This window comes from Acinonyx jubatus, chromosome C1, assembly GCF_027475565.1.
Source record: "Acinonyx jubatus isolate Ajub_Pintada_27869175 chromosome C1, VMU_Ajub_asm_v1.0, whole genome shotgun sequence".
Taxonomy (NCBI): domain Eukaryota; kingdom Metazoa; phylum Chordata; class Mammalia; order Carnivora; family Felidae; genus Acinonyx; species Acinonyx jubatus.
In genome coordinates, this window is record NC_069381.1 from 210,628,647 (window position 1) to 210,651,773 (window position 23,127).

General features: G+C 44.7%; 1 protein-coding gene across 7 annotated transcripts in view; it reads left to right on the top strand.

Annotated features, from left to right (window-relative positions):
• Nucleotides 1-23,127, top strand: part of DIS3L2 (DIS3 like 3'-5' exoribonuclease 2) — a 348,816-nt gene that overhangs the window by 205,574 nt on the left and 120,115 nt on the right. For all 7 annotated transcript variants that reach the window (XM_027047786.2, XM_053215958.1, XM_027047801.2 and 4 more), the window contains one exon: nucleotides 3,048-3,127. In XM_027047786.2, the coding sequence (XP_026903587.1) occupies nucleotides 3,048-3,127 (80 nt within the window). The remainder of the gene's footprint in view (nucleotides 1-3,047; nucleotides 3,128-23,127) is intronic.

Consider the following 23,127-nt stretch of genomic DNA (forward strand, 5'->3'; position numbering starts at 1 on the left):
AAATAATAAAACAGCAGTAGAGAGTTGGTTTGAGTGTTTACAGGCTATTCTAAGATTTCTCTCAGAAAGTTAGTGGGTCCTCTTAAACAAGACATTTACAAATTACAGTTGAAGCCCTAAAATTTTACTCTGTCGTATATGCCTGCATCAGTTTGACACTGAAATGTTTTAGGGGGCATTATTCGTTCATTCATTGAAATAAAAGTTAAAACACTGTGAGACATTTAATTTTAAGAAAACATAACTTCCTTTTCAGCAATCGAAGTAAACCAGTAAACTGTGGCCCCCCACAAAGCTAACAGTGTTCTTTTTGATTTCTGACTAGAGGGACGTTCTTTCAGCTTCTTATGATGTCATTAAGGAAGGAGGATCAAAAGATTCCCGCCTCCAAGTCTGACATCTTACTTTCAGTTCCGCAAGTATTTATTGAGTACTCAGTGTATATATAAAGCATTTCGCTAACTTTTATGGGGGATACAAAAGGAACAGCAAACAGACAGTTTCTTCTTTACCTTGTGATGCAAGTTCAAGATCCTTGCCAATTTAGAGCCCATTACTTTGGTGTCAGGATTAATTTCACCTCCCTGTCTCTTCTTGTTAGCAAGTATGCATTCATTCAACAAACACTTGTGAGTTACAGCCTCTGTATAGCCCTGGACATGGCCTTCAGGGAGCTTACTTTCCAGAGGATAGCTGGTGTTTCTCTTTTCATCTGGCACTGTGCCATAAGTCCATCTTTTATATGGTGGAACAGAAATTATTTCTTTGTATCCTGAGACCTCCACATTTATATCCTCCCCCGCCGCGGTGTGCACTTCTTGAACTACTTAGTGAGGAGAGTAGATGTCCCGATAAGCCACTCTTCCTGGGACTGTACTCGCAGTGCTCTAGTTCCTTCTACCTGAGTGGCACTCACCTCTCCCCACCCTCTTCTCTTAGTTACCAGTGAGTTCATGGTTTTACCTGATGCATAATTTTTAAGTTATTGACTGTATTTTGTAATACGAGTCTACAGGATTGCTAACCATCTTTATAAGCAGTATTATATATGCATTTTTTTGATTGGAGATTACAGTGCTGATTTTTTCTATTTATAAAAATAATAGTTGCAGTGAAAATTTTGAAAAATATGGACAAGTATACAGGGGAAATAATGAGTAATTCTAGCACCTGCTCATCAACTTTATTAATAAGGCATATTCTTTCCTTGATTCAAAAGTCATACTCAAAATTTTTAATTTTTGAATTAATGAACAGTAAAGTTGGCCTTTATTTGTTGTGCATTTATATGAATTTTAAGCCCTGTATGGATTCACATAATCACCATGACAGTCAAGATACCAGAAAGCTCTGTTCCCCCGAAACAAGTACTCCCAGCCCCTGGCAACCACTGATCTGCTGTCATATAATTTTGTCGTTGTGACAGTGTCCTAGAAATGGAATTACATATCATATAAACTCATGAGAACGGCGTTTTGAACTTAGCATAGTAACTTTGAGATTCCTTCAAGTTACTACACGTACGAATAATTTGTTCCTTTTCATTGCTAAGTAGTAGTTATTCCCTTGTATAGCTATACCACATCTTGGCTATCTGTATATTATTTTTAAGAGTCTCTCTCTCTCTCTCTCTCTCTCTTAAACATTTTGACATTTCTCAAATCCCAAAATACATTAAAATCAATGTTAATATGGTGGGGGTTTTTTGTTTCCCTAAAAACGTGCTGCTGAATTGCTGGTGCCTGTTATAATCAATAGTGGCCTAGAATCAAGCTGCTGCGGGGTGAGCTGAGCGGTGGGAGGGATCACCGTGGGCTGTGAGCGTGGTCAGCCATGAGGGAAAAGAGCAAGAAGGGGACGGAGGAAGGAAGGCCCTGAGAACTTTGCAGGCTAGCCCCCAGAGCCAGCTTTGCAGCCTCTCAGGGCTTTGAGGACATTTTGAGCAGAGGAGCGACCGACCGGAGGAAAGAGGTCTCTGCCACCCCAGCCGGTCTCATTGTGGTGGGTAGAGGATGCTCCCGTCGCTAGTGCTGATGCCTCCGGAAGAGACCGGCATGCAGCAGCAGCCCTGCTAGTACTAGAGGACGCGAGGGCAGAGCGTGGGAAGAGTCCAGAGACAGCAGAGGGCGCCAGCTGGAGAGCCTTGTGGGAGGGGCGGGTACTTCCTGTACCCCAGCCCCCGGGCCAGTGCTGGGGGGGGGGGGGGGGAGGCGGGGAAAACTCAGGACAGGCTGCTCCAACCATGGGTATTTACATGGTCAGACTGGTGAGCTGGGCACGGCATGTTATGTGGGAAACGAAAGCAAAATGAGAACGTCCCAGCACTTGACAGATTAAGAGTGAGAAGTGCATCGGGGGGGGGCCGTGCGAAGATAAGTGGACAGAGGCCATACTGGATTCTGTGAGCTTGGGTGCAGTGTACGATGATTCCACAAAAACCAACTGATTTAGGGCCAATTCCAAGTATAGTTGTACTATGGCTAACTGTATGGGCCCAAGTTTTTTTTGTAAAACTTCTTCTCAGGTCCCGTCCCCTGTGTCACGAGTCAGGTGATTTGTACTGTGGCAAATCCCACTTGGGTGGAGATAGAAGAAGGAACAGTGAGTCATCCTCCCAAGGACAGGTTCCCACTAGCCACTGAGGAAGAGGGCGGCCAAAGTAAGAACTACCACCGGAGAGGAATTTACCGAAGGGCCTTGCTCCTCGTGTCAGAAAACTCTTCTGGGAAGCCTCGTCCGTGGAAGCCACCTCAGTCTCCCTGCTCACACCTTTCTTGCTCAGGACCAAGGAACAGTAGGTGCCAGTTGACAGAGAGGAAGAAGACCCTTAGAGACAGGATGGGGTCTTGGTGGCTTCCCCCATTTGTCTCTCCCCTGTCTCACTGTAGACTAAAGATCCCCTTCTCAGAGAGCCACGACAGAAGTTACTCGTCCCTTTGCCTACCATTTGCACGTTCGCAAAGTAACTGTTCTTTAAAACTCGAGTACGGTGGGGCAGAGACTCTGGTATTTGCCGCATCGCTAATTATATCTTCAATCTTTCCCAGGAAAGACTGTATCTTCACCATTGACCCATCTACTGCCCGCGACCTCGATGATGCCCTCTCCTGCAAGCCGCTTGCTGACGGTAGGATGGAAATTTCTAGACCTTTCCGGGTAGCGGGCAGTCTGCATGCCTTTGTGGTCAGTCTGGCCGCCTCGTACTTCCCAGGCTGTGTAATGTGCAGGGTTGGGTTTGCTTTGTTCCTGAACTTGCCCCTGAGCCTACACAGCACGAGACCTAAAGATTGTGTTCCTGTGGTGACTTTGATGAGGGCGAGCATGAGAAGGGTCCTCTCGCTGGGATCCTTCTGGGCCTCAGTGGAGGCAGCAGTGAGGACAGAAGAATGACTTCCAGGCCTTGGCCCCTCAGGAGGTTCCAGTTTGGGTGTAGCGTGTTAAAGAAGAAAGCCCTTAAGCTCTGCTTAGGAGACGCATTGGGTTCTTTACCTGAATTTGCCAACAGGTTGGGATGATGTGGGAGTATCCTCCAAAGGCGAATCGGCAGCAGGTAGCAGGAGCGCCGTCCCTGACAATGCCCTTGAGACCCGGCAGGTCATCGTCCCGGCAGATTGTGAAAGGCAGCTGGTAGGGGCTCCTTGAGCATTCTTTTGGGCCGGAGCTGAGCAGGAAGAGTGGGATTTGAGGCCAGTGGTCTTGGACAACTACAGTAGGGCGGAAGGGAAGATGTGTAGGGTATGAGAAGAGCAAACCCTATCACGCCCGCTCCAATGTCCCCTCCCCCACCACGTGCTAGTTATAGTCTTGAGTTACTCCTGGGCCCTCTCTAGGATGGTGTCTAGGTGACTGCTTTGGCTTTAGTCATTCTTGGATACGGCTTTGGCACTATCACGGGCTTTGACGGCTTGCCGATGATGGGTATCCACCCTTGTGGTTTCAGTCTGCTGCAAAGTGTTGATGGCCCAGCAGCCTAGTCTTTTAAAACGTTGCAGAGGTGTTCGTGTAGTTCATTAACGCAAAACTCCGTAGGTTCAGTGTGTGATCTCTTCTTTACTAGTGTAGGCTGTGAAGATTAGTAGAAAGAAGGCTGAGAGACAGAAAACATCATTACCTAAAAATGCTTTTATCGTCTTTTAGTGGGAGTCCTCCTTGAAACTCTAGGCAAGCTTGCTCAGTATTTTCAACGAAAAAAAAATGGAAAGAAAGATACAACATTAAAAAGAGAAAAGTCCCCATAGAAGTTTTAGAGCAATGATATACTTTTAAAATCCAGAATGTAAGCAGCCTACTTAAAAAAAACACATACTGGGTTGGTTTCCAATCTTCTGAGCAATATTTGCTAAGTGCAAAGGCTTGAACGTATCGCTCTCCGTGAGTCCACTCCCCTGAACTCCAGTGTGAAAAGTGCCCCCAGGAAGCAGGAAGCCAGGTGACAATAGACCTCACCTCTGTATTTCTCTTCTCTCCAGGTTCGCAGCCCTGCTCTGTTTGTAGCCTCATGCTTGGAAACAGTTGTTTCCTTTATTGTGTCCCCTTTATGGTCGTTAATGGCACAAGGATAGGTCCGATGCCCGTTAGTGCGTCTTGGCTGGCCTGGATGGTATTCTCCTCACAGGGATACCAGGGAGCAAGCACGTGTCCTGCCCTGCTCACTCTACCTACCACCTACTACATCTCCTGTCTAGGGCAGCTGATTAGCAGCACAGGTTTCACGTAGGGAATTGGTAGACGACAGGGCAGGAAGAGTAGACTGGGGACAAATTGTACGTGTTTATAAATTTCCAACCAGAGAATGTTCTTTGTCAGACCACCGAAAACCAGTTGTTTTCAATCTCTTGTTCAAGGAGAGCAGTCAAAATAAGGAAAATAATTCAACCGTACAAGACGAAGGAAGAGGAGAGGAAGTAGAGGCAGAGAAGCATTGTAATCACTTAGGGAAATGGGTGATAAATTGGACTGGGTGGTGGCAGTGTGAAGGAGGGTGGGGAGGGCAGATGTGAGAAAGGGCAAATGACAGAAGAATCAATGCAAACGGACACGGGGGTTGAGAGAGAGGAGTCCGAGAGGGAACAGAAGTTGCAACCTGGATGATGGGGAACTGGAATTTACAAGTTAGAAACCAGGACGTCAGGAGGACGAGCTGGTTAGGGAGAGGTTGTGTCTACGTGGAGTTGTCTGTCTGGTGATGCCCATTTACCTAAGCTGCTGCACATCCTTCTCCAGAGGAGGCAGGGTACAAATAAGCCCTATAACCACATACACAGAGAGCCCTGAAGAAAAGTAGACAACACACCAAAGTGCAAACAGCAATTTTTTTCGGATAATGGGATCATGAGTGTTTTTTGGTCTTTTCTCTGGTTTCCAAGCTTTTATAATGTGGTAATAATAGTTTTATAATGAAAAAAATTTTGTAATAAAAAAAAATTATGAGGTGCCAGAAATCACAGGCTGCCCAGTAGCACACTGCACCAGGTGATCAGATACCTTGTATCTGCTTAGTTATTCTCGCATTCCAGAGGAGTAATTAACATGTGGTCATTTGGCAGAGCAGCAGAAAAAGGACATGGAAAAGGAGTCAGAGAAGAATCTGAAAAGGCGAGGGTTGGTCAGTCAAGCGTTTTTATGGTGGCACTTCTACAGTTGGCCTTTGTGACAATGGTTTCTGCCAAAGCTATTTATCCAGGGAGATGAAAACTGAAAGTCAATTCCAGTTTGGATTGGGGTGAGGTTGGCTAAGTTCAGGTTCCGTTAGTTACTAGTTCATGTCAACTTTTGCTTAGAGGAAAAAATGTTTAATGTTTCAAGAAGCAAATAATGTTTTCTGGCCATATTTACATCATCTATAACCATTTTTATTTAAAGAAAGTATCGAGGCCAGACTTTCCTTTGGTCCTATTGAAATCATCTGAATGACTGTTCTGTGCAAATAAAACCTGCCGACAGATGCAACTCAATTTAGTCCTCACTGTCCCATTCTGTAGAATTCCGATGTCCCCTCAGGACTTGTTACCAGTGTCTCCTATAGGTGCGAGACTTAGACCCCACAGTCTGCAGATAAATTCTGCGGAAAGGCAGTGACACCTGCTGTCCGGTATGTGAGGGTTATGCTGGCAGGCTGATGAGGGGTGCCCCCTACCCTCAAGAAATCTCCGCCCTGGAAGGGATTCTCCCGTCATCTAGCCTGCGAATTCCCCACCTCCGGGAGCCTACAAATACATTTGAGTGGAACATTCCCCGGGCGTCACCCAGCGCCCTAACTTTAATGCAGAGCAATTCACTTTTGCTCGAGAAAATACTGAATAACGCAAGTGAATGAGAGTGGCAGTATAGTGATAACCCAGAATCTAAAGACAGCAAATCACACCCTCCCTCGTTTTATTACTGGAACAGATCATTTGCAACACACCTCACAGTTGACCTCACCACTCAAGTGCGGGAATGCCATAGTTGTCACATCACCCTCTGTTTTTCAGATTACCTCCACAGCATCCACTTATTGAATATCCAGATTGCCTTTTAACGCTCTACCTTGCCGGCAGCCCATTTGGCCTTCAGATTGCATGACTGTTAGGAAACCCTTCCCTGTAATGAGCTGAAATATTGCTGTCTTCCAACAGTTTTCTTTCCTTGGGTCCCATCCGTACCTATTGGAGTCCAGAGAACAAGTCTTGTCTGTCATGTGACCATGCCCGAGGCACTAGATAGCAGCTGTCTTGTATATCTGCTTCGCAACTTCTCAGCTAAGCAACCTTTTCAGAGGACATGGGGTACAAATATATATATATATATAAATATACGTATATATTTATACATTATATATAAATAAATATATAATAATATATAATATATATATATATATTCTTCCATGTGCTGTAGCTTTTAAAGCATGAGCCTGTTTCCCATGTCATGGAGTCACTTCTGCCTTGATGAGGTCTGAGGTACATGGCAGCCTCTATCCAGACTTCTCCATGGCCATCAGGGCACGGTGACTCTCCCAGCCAGTTGCTTCTTCCTGGGCTGACCCAAGTCCAGAGGAACAGGCACCTGTTCTCTTCAGTGAGACAAGCCTCGCTTTGCTTTAGTCTCAAGAGGAAATTGTTAGGCAGGACCTTTACTCAGCTTAGCTCATTCAGGCTCCCACCAGATCCTGCAGGAAATTGATGTTCACTGCCTCTCTCACAGCTGCTTTTTCCAATGTTTTATTCTCTAATGAGCGCTCTGCCTTTAGACGTGGCAGGATCGTGCTAGGAAGGCCTTAGACATGAAGGATTTGGGCTGGGGCAAGGGGGGGAATGGGGAATGACTGCTAATGGGTGTGAGGGTTCTTTTTGGGGTGATGAAAATGTTCTGAAATTAGATGGGTGGTAGTTGCACAACTCTCAATATACCAGAAACCACTGGGGCGGGGGGCGGGGGGGGGGAATGAGTGAATGGATGAATGAATAAGAACAAACAAACAAACAAACAACCCATTCCTCCTTGAGGCTTCCTGAGGAGTTTACACCTTAACCACAACTTAGCGGAAGTCTGGAGGGAATGCCTGGGCTGGATACCCATAGTCACATCCCTCTCACCTGTCTCTCCCCTTTCTGCTTTCTTCGCTGAGCCATGAAATCCCCGCCCAAGGAGCACACCCCTCTATTCAACCAACTGCTCATGTTTCCTGTCCCCACAGAGCGCAGCCATCTGACTCAAAGAAAGCAGGATCCGACCTACTGTCCAGGTGTGAGAAAATGCTCAGATAAACAGAAGTCATCCAGCCTGAGAGGTCTCAGGAATGCAGGTTACTTACTTTGCTGTAGGGGGCGCCAGTCTTCTGGCCTGGTTTGCCTCTGTTGCCTTCCTGGTTGCATGGCTTTCCCTTTTCTGAGGAGGAAGGAGTAGGGAGCGGTGTCTCAGGGAATGGGAAGAAGAGACTAGAAGCAAAGCCTGTGAGAATTTCATAGGATTCCTAAACTCAGTAACTTCCCGTGTGGTTCTATTTGTCACCTGCTAAGAGTTTCTTGTTACAACGAGTGCCTTCGGAGGCAGTGAGGAAGAAGGAGCTGGAGACACTGTACCACTGTATTCCAGACTTAGACCAGAGAATCTGACCAATACAATGGGTGGTAGTCATTTTAGACGGCAAACTGCTGACAGGACGTCTCTGGCTCTGCCTCTGGGAAGGAAAAGAGAGCATGGAAGTCCTGGAGCTTGTGAGTGAACGTCTGGGTGAATCCCAGCAACCAGGCTGGACCCCCCGCCCCGCCCCGTGCTCCCAGGCTCTGCTCTCCCTTCTGGGCATATCTTACCCCACCACTCACTCACCCCAGCCCTTTACATTTCTCTTTGGTCTGGCTTCCTCCTCTCTCTATACAAACTTCAGTCTCCTTCATCCTACAAAACCTTTCCTCAGCTCTGCTCCACCTCAGGAACTTTCACCTGCGTGTGTCCATCAGGACATCTTGAAAGAATCTTCGGAACTGGCTGCTGCTACTTTCTCACTTCCTTCCCTTTGCAACATGGCTTCAGGAAGTTCAGCGCAATAGGTTGTCCCTGACCTCAGGTCCCCCCAAATCTGTGCACCTCTTTGTTCTTCCTTCTTGAAACCCTCTTTTCTTTGGATTCAGAAAGCCCTGCTTGCTCTTGGTTCTAATGTTTGGACTACTTTTGTCCAGGTACTTTCTTTAGCCTTCCTTTCTCAGTCTCTCCTTCCGAGAGTCTGCATAGCTTCCAGGCCATTCTCCTCCACCCCATGCTCCTTGTCTTTGCACTTGCGGCCCCTTCGCGTACAGCCCTGTTTCCCAGGAGAGCTATGTGGCTGACTCGAGATTTGACTGGTCGCTTTCTCAGTAAGGCCCTCCCTTGCCTTATTCACCCTGCCCCCACTCCCTCTCCTTTCCTACTTGATCTCTTTCCCCACCACTCATCACCCACTATTGATTTACTAATCTTGGTTCTGTCTGTCTGCCCACCATTCACTGCCACAGACGCCAGGCTCAGCGTAGGCGCTCAGTGAATCTTTGCGGGTGTTTGCAGGCGCTTGAGGGGAATGGCCTTCCAGGCAGAGGGAAGAGTGTATGCAAAGCCCCAGGTGACAAAAGCATGGTGTTCTAGAGGGAACTACACAGCGCTTGAAATACTGGGAGCGTGAGGTTCGGGTGAGGTGATAGTTGTGGATAAAGCAGGGAGGAGACCATGAATTCCTTTGCAGGCCCTGCTGGAAAGTTTAAATTTTGTGGAGAAGACAGCATTTTAACTTGGAGAACAATAGCATCTGTCATTCAAGAAATAAGATCAAGGACCCAGCTAGGTATACAATAGCGGAAAACACTTGACCCAGCTTCCTGTCGTCTCTAGGTTAATATCAAGTACAATGGAATAAGTAAATGTGGGAATGACCATAGTTTGGATGTGGGAGCGGGGTGGGGGACAGACAGAAACATTTTAACCGACGCTTGAGAATAAACGGGGGTAAGCCCAGATGAAGAATGGGGAGAAAGAACATTTCAGGCTAAGGGAATGGAATATGTGGAGGCTCTGAGGCACAAAGACTTTGGTCTTGAAAGGAACCCAAAAGTCAGTGTGGCCGGAACATGGTGGGATGGGAGGAGTCTGTGAGGTAGTCAGGGAAAGGGGCTTGCAGGCTCTGGGAAGGAGTTTTGTCCTGAGGGCAATGGTGAGCAAAGAGTCTTAAGCGGGAGAGAGTCAGGATCCAACTTGCAGGTTGGAGAGATCACTCTGGCAGCAGTGAGGAGGCTGGATTAGAGCAATGGCATTGAAATGGTCTAGGTAAGAGGTGGAGAGTGCCCAACCACGGCAAAGGCTGTGCAGCCAGAACTGGAGGGAGGCATTAGCCAGGAAGGGAGATCAGGGCAGGGCTCGGGGTCTGGGCAACTGCAGGAGCATCTTAACTGGTCTCCCAAGTCTGCCCTTTTCTTCCCATGTATTGAAGTCAAGGCAGTCCTTACAAAACGTCCATCCCATCAAGGTCACTCCCTGCTTCACTCCCTCCGAGGCTCCCATCGCACTAAGGATGCAAACCCAGGGCTTTACTCTGACTGACCACTAACTCTAATCCTCTGACATTGCTCCCCACAGTGCCTCTCTTACTTGCTCCCCTCCAGCCACGTGGCCTCTTTGTTGTCCCTCAGATGTGCCCGGCTGTTCCTGCCTCAGCACTTCTGCACTTAGTTTCCCTCTGTCCAAATCCCTCTTCTCCAGTTCCTTCCCGGCTCTTAGGTTCTGCTCAGATGTCATCTCAGGGAGGCCCTTCCTGACCACCCTTGTCACCAGTCTCATCTACACCACCGCCTTCTGATTGTCTTTAAGACGTTTGTGTGGGTCTGCCCCACTGGATGGAAATCTTTATGAGAGCAAGGACGTCGTTTTGTTCACTGCTGACCCCTCAGTGCCCAGAGCACTGGGTGCCACATAGTCGGCACACATGCAGATGTTTGTTGAGTGAATGAATGGATGAGTTAATAAACTTTTGATAGTGGAGGTAAGAGAAGAATCTAGAATGTTATCTAAGCTTCTGGCTTGGGCGTCGGCACTGGGTGGACTGTAATGCCCTTCAGTAGGAAATATTGAGGGGAGCTGGTTTTGGGGGGAAAGACCGTGAGTTCTGATCAGCACAGGCTGAGTTTGCAGTCCCTGGGAAACATCCGGGTAGAAATACCCAGGGGATAAGGAACAGGGTTAAGGCTGGAGATGGGATCTGGGAGCCTTCAGTGTGTGGGCCTGGGATAGGTGACCCAGGAGAAGTCAGACTGAGAGGAAGACCAGCCTGAGCCCTGGGAGAGAGGCCCAACAGAAAAACCTCCCGGATGAGGCTGTGGGGATTGGAGGCAAACAGGGAAGGGAGAGGAGACAGGCAGAGCGGGCTAAATGGCAGAGAGTCACAAAGGATGCAGGAAAGCCACATAGAAGAGAACTGTAAACGTCTTTGGGCTTGGCAAGTAGGATACTGCTGATGACCTTGGTGAAACTACTCTACTGTCAGTGGCTTCCAGGAGGGGAAGCCAGGCTGTGGGTGGTGGAGGACAGGGTGGAAAACAGGAATGGTGATTGCTTTCTTGGGGAAGCTTGGCTGTGAAAGGTACGAGAGACAGGGAGGACACGATCAGAGGAGGCTTTTTCATTGCTTTTAAGATGGAATTGATTTTTAAGATGTCTCCGTATTGGGAGATAAGAGACTTTGGAGAAGGAAAAATGGAAAACATAGGAAAGAGATGAGTTGATTATTTTTCAAGGCCTTGAAGAAGAAGGCGGGAGTGATTCAGAGTGTAAGTGCAGAGTGAGGCCAAGACATGGATAGTGAACACCCCTTCCTTTGAGACCAAGAGGACTCAGGCACTTGCTCCTTTACACCTGATAAGATCCCTTTTAACAGGGAGAGGAAGTGGAACACCTACTGAGGGCCGGGGGCGGGGTGCAGGGAAGGGGTTTGGGTGGCGGGGGGGGGGGGGGGGGGGTGGACAGAGAAAAGGGTGTGGGAGGGAGCTGACCAGGATCCCGTTGCACAGAGCTTTAGGGAGCACTCTTCAGGAATGCTGAGTTGGAATGCTACCTGGTCCAGGTGATTTTCTTCAGTGATTCTCAGCCCCCTAGGTGAGGGAGAAGTTGCAGTGGCCCAAATCTGGGGGTTTGCTGGGAGGGTGAGCATGACAGGCACCAGGACGAGGCTGCTAAGACCTTGCTTCTCCTCTGAACCTGCTTCTTCTCTGTCCCCTCCTTTTATAAAGACATCACCTGCCGCCTGGTCAACCAAAGTTTTTTTTTTTTTTGAAGGAATCCCGGAATCACACTTGATTCCCCTTCTTGTCAGCACTGTTGTCACAGCCTTTTCAATAATTTCCTTCCCGCCTGCCTGTCTATCTTCCACCTTCCACCCAGGTATCTTTTCCATTACGTACACACAGAACCAGATCAGATTGCTTTTCTGTCTGAAAATCTCCTCACTATTTTTAGCAGAGCTTTGTTATCCAAGTTCTTTAGGATCAGCCACCAGCACTTCCTCTCCCACCTTCCCCACCTCCCAACATGCATGTGCGCACCACGCCCACACGCATGCGTGCACATACATGCAGGCACACACCCACCCCTAGTAATAGCTGGCCACTCCAGGCTCTGCATAACCACAGCCTCTGAGCCTGCCATTTGCCCTCTACGTAGAATGCCTGGCCTTCCTGCCTACTTCTGTGTTGGACTCCAACAGCAAGATAGAACTTTCCTTTCTTTTCTTTCTTCCTGGCGAAATGAATTGTTCCTATCCTGTTAGCACATTTTCTTCATGTCTTTCATGCAGCCATAAACATCAGCGTCTCTGGATTTAATTCCCCTTTTTGCTTGTTTCCTAAGAGCAGGGCATTCCTTGATATCTCTATATCCAGAGTATCATGCATGATTTCCTACATTCCATCTCATCAATCTAACCAGGCAACCTGTCTTATACTTTCCGTGTGCTTTTTCTATTTGTTACCTTGCCCTTTTTATTTTCAGTACGCATCTGCCCTTAGGTTTGTGGGTTGCCCATGGGCTTATATGCTGACATATAAGCCAACTCCACATGCTCTCTTAAAACAAGTCTGTTTCTTTGGAATTAGGTGTATCTTTCTCCCATCACAATCAAGTCTTTCGGTCCTTCTCATCACGTCTCAGTGGTGCTGTGAGATCACTGAATTACATCTTGTGTTCGTGATATTTGTTCCCCCAGCTCTGTGGATTGGCATATGTGAGGCTCACTTCCTCATCTCCTCTTGTGTGAGTCTCCTGCGTGGCCCACTCTGCTCTCTCATTTCATGCCTACAGGCTTCACAGCAACTTGTTTCGTGGTGTTATTTTGTCATTTCTCTCTGTCTCCAGTCTGTATCCTGGCCACTTCCAAATTCAACGAGTACTAACTTCCTGATAAAATTAACTTCCTGAATGAACCTTAACATGATAGTAAACAAGCAAACAAACAGAAAAAAAGTGTGTGATACAAAAGCCAGAATTTGTTTTTCTTTAATTCTATTGGCAAACAGGCTTGCTAGTTAAGAAAAGGCTCTTTGGGGTGCCTGTATGGCTCAGTCAGTTAAGCACCCGACTTTGACTTAGGTCATGATCTCGCAGTCTGTGAGTTCGAGCCCTGCTTCGGGCTCTGTGCTGACAGCTCAGAACCTGGAGCCTGCTTCAGAATCTGTGTCTCCCTCTCTCTGCCCCTCCGCTGCTCACACTCTGTCTCTTCCTATCTCTCAATAATAAATAAACATAAAATTTAAAATAAATAAAAAGAAAAGGCTTTTTAACAACCAAGTACATCTGCAGTGGCAATATGTTCATCCATCAATTTGGTGAAACAGAAAGTTGGTGTCAGCTAAGTCTTAATGGTATATTGAGACATTGGAAATAAGTTTGTTTTTAATGCCACTCTCTTGGGAACACTCAGAGTTTCCATTGGTATATGGAGATAACACTGAGGTAATACCAGAACATAGAAATCAGGTGACATTTTGAAAACGAAATGCAGAATTTATCTGCAGAATTTCCTCTTGCTTTGAGATCTGTGAAACATCAGATAAAATCTGCTATTTTAGTTTGCGTAAGGCTGAAACAGAACATATGGCAGTGATTTTAATCTCTTTAGGGTCACAGGTGCCTTTGAGACTCTCATGATAGCAACAGGCTCTCTTTTCAGAAAAATGCACACGCAGGTATATATACAATATTTGCATATCACTTACATTTTTAGTCAGATTGTAGAATGGATAGCCTGAAAAACCCTTCTTCATTAAAACTCTTTAAACAATGCATCTTTTAAAAATTAATGGCTAAGCTGGCCAAGAGCAGATAACCAAAGAAGAATATGTGTGCTAAAGTAGCTAACCTAATGGTATCTTCTGATGCCTGTGACCCAGACAGTTTGCTCAGGGCCTGAATCAACACTGTCTGCATTGTCCATAAAATTCCAAGCCAGGTGCTTAGTTTAGCATGGTACCAGGTAGACAGTGTTTCTAGAAGCCAGGCAGAAAGAATCATAAGAATATTCTGGGGGCACCTGGGTGGCTCAGTCTGTTCAGTGTCCGACTTCCACTCAGGTCATAATCTTGCAGTTCATGAGTTCAAGCCCCGCTTCGGGCTTGCTGCTGTTAGCCTGCTTTGGATCTTCTGTCTCTCTCTCTCTCTCTCTCTCTCTCTCTCTGTCCTTCCCCCGCTTGCGCTCTCTCTTAATAATAAAACATTGAAAAAAAAGCGCATATGCTTCCTGGAGGAAATAACCCTTGACCAAAGCTTTAAAGATTTGTCAAAGAGAAAGTTCTAGTAAATGTAAATTTACATAAAAGTGAAGAAACATGCAAAGATGCAGCTAAAGCAGTTTTAGCTTTTTTAGAGGAAAATTTTTATAACTTTAAGTGCTTGTATTAGAAAAGGAGAGCCTATAAAGATTATCTTCACAAATGTTTTAGATAAAGGGAAGGTGTAAGATGACATAGCATATGAACATATACTGTGGGTACAAGTACTGAACCAAATGTGAGAATTGTCTGCTGTAGTTGTAACAATAGAAGCCCCCTCTACTCCTCTAAGAAATACACAAAATGAGTAGCCAGACTCTGCTGTGCCTTTCATGCATGTCATAGTGAAAAGCAGAATTCATTTGCTTGAATAAGAGAAGTTCCTATTTTTACTTTAGGCCATGCCAAAGTGAAAATCTTAAAAAAATAGACACAAAATCCCAAACATGGCTCTTAGAGCTTATTTTCATTTTTCTAGTATTAGAGTGCTATTAATTGTCAAGCCAACGGTCTTTTTCCAAAACCCATTAATATTTGAAAAAAATTTGGTGTGTTAGGATTAACTTTGGAACAGAATTACATATGTTTGAAACATCTAAACATATGATTTTTAATATTCAGCTTCTCCATTATTTTATATTTTATATATCATATATACTGTATTTATAGTGTTCATATTCATAAACATTTCAAATGTCTTTTAAATAGTAGTAAAAATACAGTAAATAACTTCCCAGCCAGTAGAGTGAGGCCAATGGAAGGAGAAAAACAAAAACACTTCAATCTAAAAGAAGACACGACAAGAGGAAAAAAATGGAAGCAGGACAAATAAAAAGCACATATGAAGGTGCCAAATTAAGAAGCACATCAAATTTTACTCCATAGTTAAAAAGCAAAGACTTTTAGAGTGGATACGTCAACATGAAGTCACAAAGATTACATGTAAAAAGGTGGGAAAAGTGATACGAGTAACATACTAAGCAAAAGAGAGGTTACAGGGCGCCTGGGTGGCTCAGTCAGTTACGTGTCCGAGTTCAGCTCAGGTCACGATCTCACAACTAGTGAGTTCGAGCCCCGCGTCGGGCTCTGTGCTGGCAGCTCGGAGCCTGGAGCCTGTTTCGGATTCTGTGTCTCCCTGTCTCTCTGCCCCTCCCCCGCTCATGCTGGCTGTCTCTCTCTCTCTCTCTCTCTCTCTCCCTCTCTCTCTCTCTCTTTCTCAAAAATAAACATTAAAAAATAATAAAAAATAAATTATTAAAAAGAGGTAGGGTATTTTTTATTAATATTTGGTAAATAGATTTTCAGATAGAAGACATTACTAAATGGAAAGAGAGTCACTAAGTGATGATTAGAAGGATCACTTCATTGGGAAAATATGTCTCAATATATATTGCTAAATAATATAGCTTCAAAATATATAAAATAACAGTTGACCAAAATACAAGAAGAAATTGATAAATTCAGCTTCATAGTGAGTTAATTTAATAGACCTTCCCCAGGAAATAATAGTTCAAACAGACCAGAAATTCATTCAAACTATAGAAAATTTGAATAGCACAGTTAACAGGCTAGCTCTAATAACCATATCTAGAATACTGGACCCACAAGTGAAGATTACACATTGCTATCAAGCACACAGAAAACGTGAAAAATGACTTTGTGTTACACATGTTTTTAAGAGTCATTGGTATCATACACATTATTTCTTGGATTACAGTGCAATTAAATGAGAAATAAATACAGAAACACTTTTAACTTAAAAACACAATACATTCGAAAATTTTCAGCACCTTCTCAGATGAATGGCATAAATCAGAATATACCTGATGTTATGCTTCCTATTAATGCTTGATGGAATAGTGAGTTAGTTACCTGCCTCCTCAAGGCTGAGTTTACTTACCTTCCACACAGAATACATAATGCTCCCTTACGTAGCAGCTAAGGGTTTCTACCCTAACTACTTTCCTCATGCCATCGAGGAGCTCCCTAACTCTGAAATGTGGCCATACCGACCTACAGGCGACCCACCGGAGAGCCAAGAATTGCTTGAAAGCCTTTACTACCAAGGGACCAGCAAAAAGGAAACTGCCTTCTCTCATAAAAGAAACTCAGAGTTCCCAAGGTTAGCAGTAAGGGAAGGATTCTCAGATGGGGAGACAGCTGGACCACATGGATATTCATCCCTTGGACATCCATTTCCTTATTCCTAATCACTCTTCCCTCTGCTCACCGACTTGAAGAGCTGACAGAACTCATTACCACTTTGGTCCTAGTATGGTCCCCATAATTCTTTGCTTAGTACCTCAAGCACAACTGAAACTGGACTATAACTTTTCAACAGGACTTTCCTGAAGGTCAGAAGACAGCTAAAGGAAGACCGGCAGAGAGTAACACAAAGCATCAGGAAGTGGCTTGTCCACCTGGGTCCCGACCTGTCCCCACACTGTGAGCATCATCCAGGCACTCACACCTCAACAGCTGCCCTTTGAAAGTCTTGACCTAAGTGGTTCTAGAAAGAGGCCTTGGGCTTCCTTCTTTCATTCTGCATTTCCCCTCTGAGGACTTGCCCCTTCCCGTGAACAGTATCATTCGGGACGTTCATTCCCTTTAGGGAAGAATATGCCCAGGCCTTGCTCTGCAAGCCCCAGTGTGAGACCTGTCTTATCAGTGCCCCGTAGTGGCGGTATAACCTCTGCATCCTCACGGAGGCCACAGTAGGCCATCTGGTAGGGGACCTGATCTGCTGCTTCTCCTGCTGCACCCACAGCACCCATCCCAGAGAGGACTAAAGCATTACATCACACTGTGCTCTGCACCGCTCCTAACGTTGCACAGGATATTTGACCATGCCTAGCAATCTGTAGCTGTGGCTGGACCCCACCTTCTACCCTATGCCCTCGCCCCCCCCCCCCCCACCACACACACACCATCAGCAAGGATCCTAGGCTCTCGTCACTTAGGTCATTGGGTAGGGGAGTAAGTTTTACAATCAGAGCCTTGCTTCAAGCACTGTGGAGAGAACACCACAGCTCTTTGCTGTGTGAACCTGCTACAGCTCCATCACTACCCTGCCGAATCTCCGTCCCTGTCCTCTGTCACAGGAGGGCCCAGACAGACAGGTGTACACACAGAGACAAAAATTCGGTATCTTCTCCTGATGCCTTGAGGAGGCGGCCTGGCACAGGTCTGCTCTCTCAGTACTGGACCACCCCTCCCAGCCATTCTTCTCACCTTGAATTGTCTTTCTCAGCTTTGTAGCTGAAGCTCTTGCAGCTGTTTTCCTATTTCAGCTCCCCCTAGCCTTTTGGAATTTGACTTCATCTCAGACAGAGTACTGTAAACCCCTGGATTCAGCCCCGCCCCTGCCGCCCTTCTCTTACCACATTGGTTATGCTTCTACCTGGTTCATCCACTGCAGTGAGCTGGACTCTGAAGGGCCCATGTTTCAAAGGGGTGTCCTTCCTGATTACTGAGCACTATACTGTAAGAGCAACTCAGACTTCATTAGGAAAGTTTAATCCATTAGCTGGGAACAAATGGCACATGTAGCTTAAAAATAAGGTCTACATGCAGCGTTTAATTTAACCAAAAATAACCTCTCTGTTTAAAATCTGTTCCTTGTGTTCTAGAAGAGAACCCCTGATAACTTTTCCATGGATTTGGGAAAAGAAAAAAATTCCATCTCAGGGCACCCTTCCACTTGGAGACACTCCTGGGCGTGTCTCTGACATCTTCATCTTGCCGAGTGTGTTCTATGCTGTTATTCCTACACTCCTCTTCTATGTCAAGTCATTTCGAATCTCGGTTTTCAAACACTAATTTTTTCCTCTCGCAATCTCTTATGTCAGAGGGCGTCCTGACCTCAGGCAAATCCCAGGTAATCCAAGTACTTGATCTCAGACACAAACCCTATTTTCATAGTATGGCCCTGGGTAGTGAACTTGGGAAGAGAAATGGAAAACTCTGTAGAGCCGTCAATTCATGAAGAGGTACGTGTCTTCTCCACTCATCCGGGGTATCGATGAGTGAATAATTTTAACTCTCCATGTTGTATGATCATTTCTTACTGAATCATACCTTGACTCAAAAAATCCAAGCAACTGAAGAATCGCGCGAGGCCTCTGGCATGGAAGTGGGCTTCTGGGATGCTTGCCAATGAGTTCCTGTTTTGAGGACACAGAATCTAAGTGGAAAGATTAAGTGGAGAGACAGCTCCACCCCTCTAAGTCTTATTCCTATGTTCCATTCAAATCTTGCTAGCCTGATTTCTGTGGGGTCTGGGCTTTGGAAATTCTCTTTTTTCATGGATGTCTCAGTGCACCTTGTTAAACCAAATTTGGACTGTGGCCTGTTCATCTGCTTCCAGCTCTGCTGATTGGTTCCAGTTTCCTTGCTCATTAAAGCCAAGATAATCTGGCACCCACCAGTCAGGCATCCTCAAGTATCTGGCACCAAGGTAAACTTGGAAGCCAGTTCAGGAGTCTCAGTGATCCAACACACTCATTGCATGATGAGAGGCAGTTGCGGTATACCAGAAAGAGCACTGGAATAGGAGCAGGAGAGCTGGGTTCTTGTCTCATCTTTGCCTCTACTGCATCATGTAAGTTTGGGCATGTCTGTGGTTTCTCTGAAATTCTCCTTCCCCAGCTGTATGGGTATCTGGGCTAGACGGTTTTTCAGGTGTCTTCAAGTTCCAAAATTCTGCGTATATGAAGAGCTAAAGGAACAAAGCTCCCATTTATGCCTGTTGTTGCAAAAACACAACTTCACTTGTAAAATATTAGCAGTAACTGCCTAAAGTTGCTTGTGCTACTGATGTTTTTCCACAAAAGTAGGTGGTATGATGACAAAACGGGAAGAGACACAGTCCAAAGTCCAGAGGAATATGCCTCACGTTTCCCAACCGATAAAATGTGGATAATAATGCGTAAGTTAAAATTGCTGGGAAGATTAAATGGGATGATACCTGGCAGTTAGAGCTGTGCCAGACAAAAAGTAAGTGCTCAGTAAAAACTATTAGTAACATAAAATGGAAATATTGAGGTGGAATTTTAGTGAGGTTACACAGAAATAACAAATACCTAGTTCCTATTCAGAAGTCAAGGTGGAAATGGAAGTGAGAATTCAGAAACAGATCCATGCAAATATGATCACCTGGTTTTCAACAAAGGCGTCCCTGCAGTGTAGTGAAGAAAGGATGGTTTTATCAATATATGATGCTGGATCCACTGGGTATCCCTATAGGAAAAAAGTGAAATTTGACTACCACATCACACTTTCTACAAAAATCAACTCCACGTGCCTCATAGATCTAAGTGTAAAAGGTAAAACTTACACTTCTAGAAGATAAGATAGAAGGATAACCTCATGACCCTGGGATAAGCAAAGATTACTTCAGCGGGACACCGAAAGCATTAACCTCAAAGGAAAAGGGTAATTAGCTTTCATTAAATTTAAGAAGTTCTGTTTATCAAAAGACACCATTAAAATAATGCAAAGGCAAGCCACAGAGGAGAAGACATTTGTAATAACATATAGCCAGCAAAGGACTCCTATTGAGAGTATGTAAAGAGTTCCACAGGCATTTTATAAAACAGCCAGTGGTCAAAAGCATCTGAAAAGTACTTCAACTGGAAATTAAAACCACAGTGAGTTACTACCATGTCCCTACGAGAATAGCTCAATTTTTCTTTTTAAAGTTGACTATACCAAACGTTAGTGGGGATGTGAAGCAACTAGAACTCTCATACACTGACCAGGAGTGGAAGTTGGTGCAACCACTTTGGAAAACAGTTGTATGTAATAGAATTGAATAGATTCACACTTATGACCTAGCAGTTTCATTCTTAGCAAAGACTCAACAGAAATGAGTACATATGGACAAGAATACTCATGGAAGCATTATTCATGATAGCGAAACACTGAAGACGACCCAAATATCCAGAAGCTTCTGGAATTCTGGTTATGTTCTATTTTTTGAACTGAGGAGTGATCACCTAAGTGTATTCACCTTGTAAAAATTGATTGAGCTGTATACTTATGGCTTGTATCATTTATGTATTTCACGCTTCAGTAAAAAGTTTATTTTAAGAAGCGAAGGGGCATACAAAAAAAAAAAAGTAGGAACAACCCAATCTCTGTCAACTCACGAATAGTAAAGAAATGCGTATGTCCATACAGTGGAATATTATTCAGTCATAAAAAGAAATGAAGTACCAACGCATGCTACTACATAGAAAGACCTGGAAAGCATTGTTAGGTGAAAGAAGACAATCGCAAAGGACCACGTAACCATTCCATTTATATGAGATGTCCAGAATAGGCACAGAGACAGGGTAGATTAGTGGGTGCCTAGGGCTGGGAAGGTTGGGGAGAGATAGGAAGTGACTGAAAACAGATATGCGGTTTCTTTTGGGAATGACGAAATAGTCTAAAATTGACCGTAGTGATGGTTGCACAAGGTACATACACCAAAAACCATTAAACTGTACACTTAGATGAGTGAATGGTATAGTATGTGAATTCGATCTCAATAGAATGGCTGGAAACAGAAAGTCAAAGGTACTGATAATTATGGAGTGATTAAAACCCCTTAGAAAAAGGCTGGACCTTCGGGCATGATAGTTAAGAACATTGATATTAGAGTCCAACAGCGTTCTAATCCACGCACTGCCATTTACTGTGCAACGTTAGGCAAGTCATCTAACTTCTCTGAGCCTGAATGTCTTCGCCTGTTAAACATAAAAAAAAAAAAAAATTTAATGCTTATTTATTTATTTATTTTGAGAGAGAGAAATAAATCATGAGTAGGGGAGGGGCAGAGAGAGAGGGAGAGAGAAAATCCCAAGCAGGCTCCTGTGCTGTCAGTGCAGAGCCCGATGCAGGGGTCAGTCCCACAAACCGGTAGATCATGACCTGATCCAAAAATCAAGAGTCAGATGCTTAACTGACTGAGCCACCCAGGTGCCCCAAAACATGAAAATTAATAATACCTACCCCATAGAACTTTTGTGCAGTAGATTCGTTTAATCGAGAGATATTTGAATATCTTTTATGCATAAGGTCCAGTGGATGATAACTGTGGTTATAACTAGCCAGGAGGTGTTGCATCTAAACAGTCTTAACTCCATTTTGGTGGCAGAAGTGACAAGCAAATTTGAGAGTATGTCCTGAGGACTGGACACTTTTGCCCTACTCTGCCGCATCAGCATCTATCGAAAAGTACAAAAGATATTCATATTAACATCCCTAAGTTATTGATATTGAATTATATTCTACTGTTAGGAAAAGGAAATATATATTTATAGAGGATTTCTATCCAGAAGGGTTGAAACCATAAAGGATGGATGATTAAAGCATTGGCATTCAGTTACCTAGAAAATTTAGCAATTCGAATACTTTATGTGAAAACCGAATTAAAACTGTAATTGATATATGGCTAGTTCATAAATAGAAAATGACCATTGGTTGCAGGTTTTTTATTTCAGGGAATATTCACTGTCCCCATAAAGGAGTCACTTTTGCTTATGTTGAAAATCATACTGTCTTCTACCCATTTGTCTTAGAGTGTGTGCTCTGCAGAGTAAATGTACGATTCTTTAAAAACTGGTACCGTGAGCACTTGCAGCCTTACAGGGGTTAATTAAGAACAAAAGCAATTACCAATTAGACACCAATTAGAAACTCAGGAGCAAATCCCATCAAGTAGTGGTTAAAGGCTTAGGTTTGGGAGCCAGACCTTGATACAAGGTATCTAACCTCCCTGGGCCTCAGGTTCCTCATCTGTAGGAAGAGATCTGTTTTACGGCATTGTGAGGATTACATGAATTAATACAAGGTGCTCTAGAAAGAAAGCAGTCAATGCGCTATTTTTATGGGGCAATCAGTGAGGTGAATGCCTATCGTGAGCGGCCATAAATCATGGATATAATTTCTTATTAATTTTCGAGAAGCCTTGGGGAATCAGAAAACAGTCTCTCCATCATGCAAAAGAGATTAACGAGACTGAGTAATTAGATCCAAAAAGAGCTAATTTGATATGGTGGAAAAAATAACAAGAACCTAAAACGGCTTCTCCAGAATGAGAGGAAAGCCATTAAGGGGTTTTGTCACAGGACATAAAGCTTTTAAAAGCTTTAGCCTCTCCAAGTTCAAGGTGAATATGAAAGTTGCTTTGATTTCAGCTGAAAGGAAGGCTGGAATCGGATTAAGCAGTTGTTGGGAACAGCTAGATTTAGCGAACGGGCATTTAAATACACACAGATGTTTAGATTTCTTTAAAACTTGTTGAAAATGGTACATCTCTTTTAAATTCGCCTATTAGAGACCAGTAATTATGTTTTGTAGAGAGGCTTTTTTTTTTAATAGAAAACCTCGCAAAGGGGTGTGCAGACATGCTGAAATCTGGTTTTCGAATGTGTGTCCGTGAGAAATTGGTCTGCCGGGATCGTGCACTGCCTGCCTGCCTGCCTGCCCGCCACAGGCAGGAGAAGGGGTAGGTTCCCTGTGCTAGCCGTGCACAGATGCTGGACCTGTAAAGTGACGGCAGAAGCCACAGGCTGCTGTAAACTGGAGTCACGTTTCTGGCTGGAAAATAGTTGTTTCTTATTTAGAAGGAGCGCGCCTACTCGTGCCGCTTCGTTTACTGAGCTCACCTGTAACAGAAACGGCCTGCAAAGCGCTTTCTTCCCCCTTATCCACCAGGAGACTTGGCAGGTGACCTGCCACCATTCACCGCCCCCTGCCCAGACCAGCCCGTGGTGCTTTCTATTGCTGTGTGGTGGGGAATCCGCGAGCGGGAGGTGGTGGGGCGGGGACAGAGCATTTTGTTGGTGTGTTTTTATTTAGAAAGGGAAGGGAAGAAGGAAGG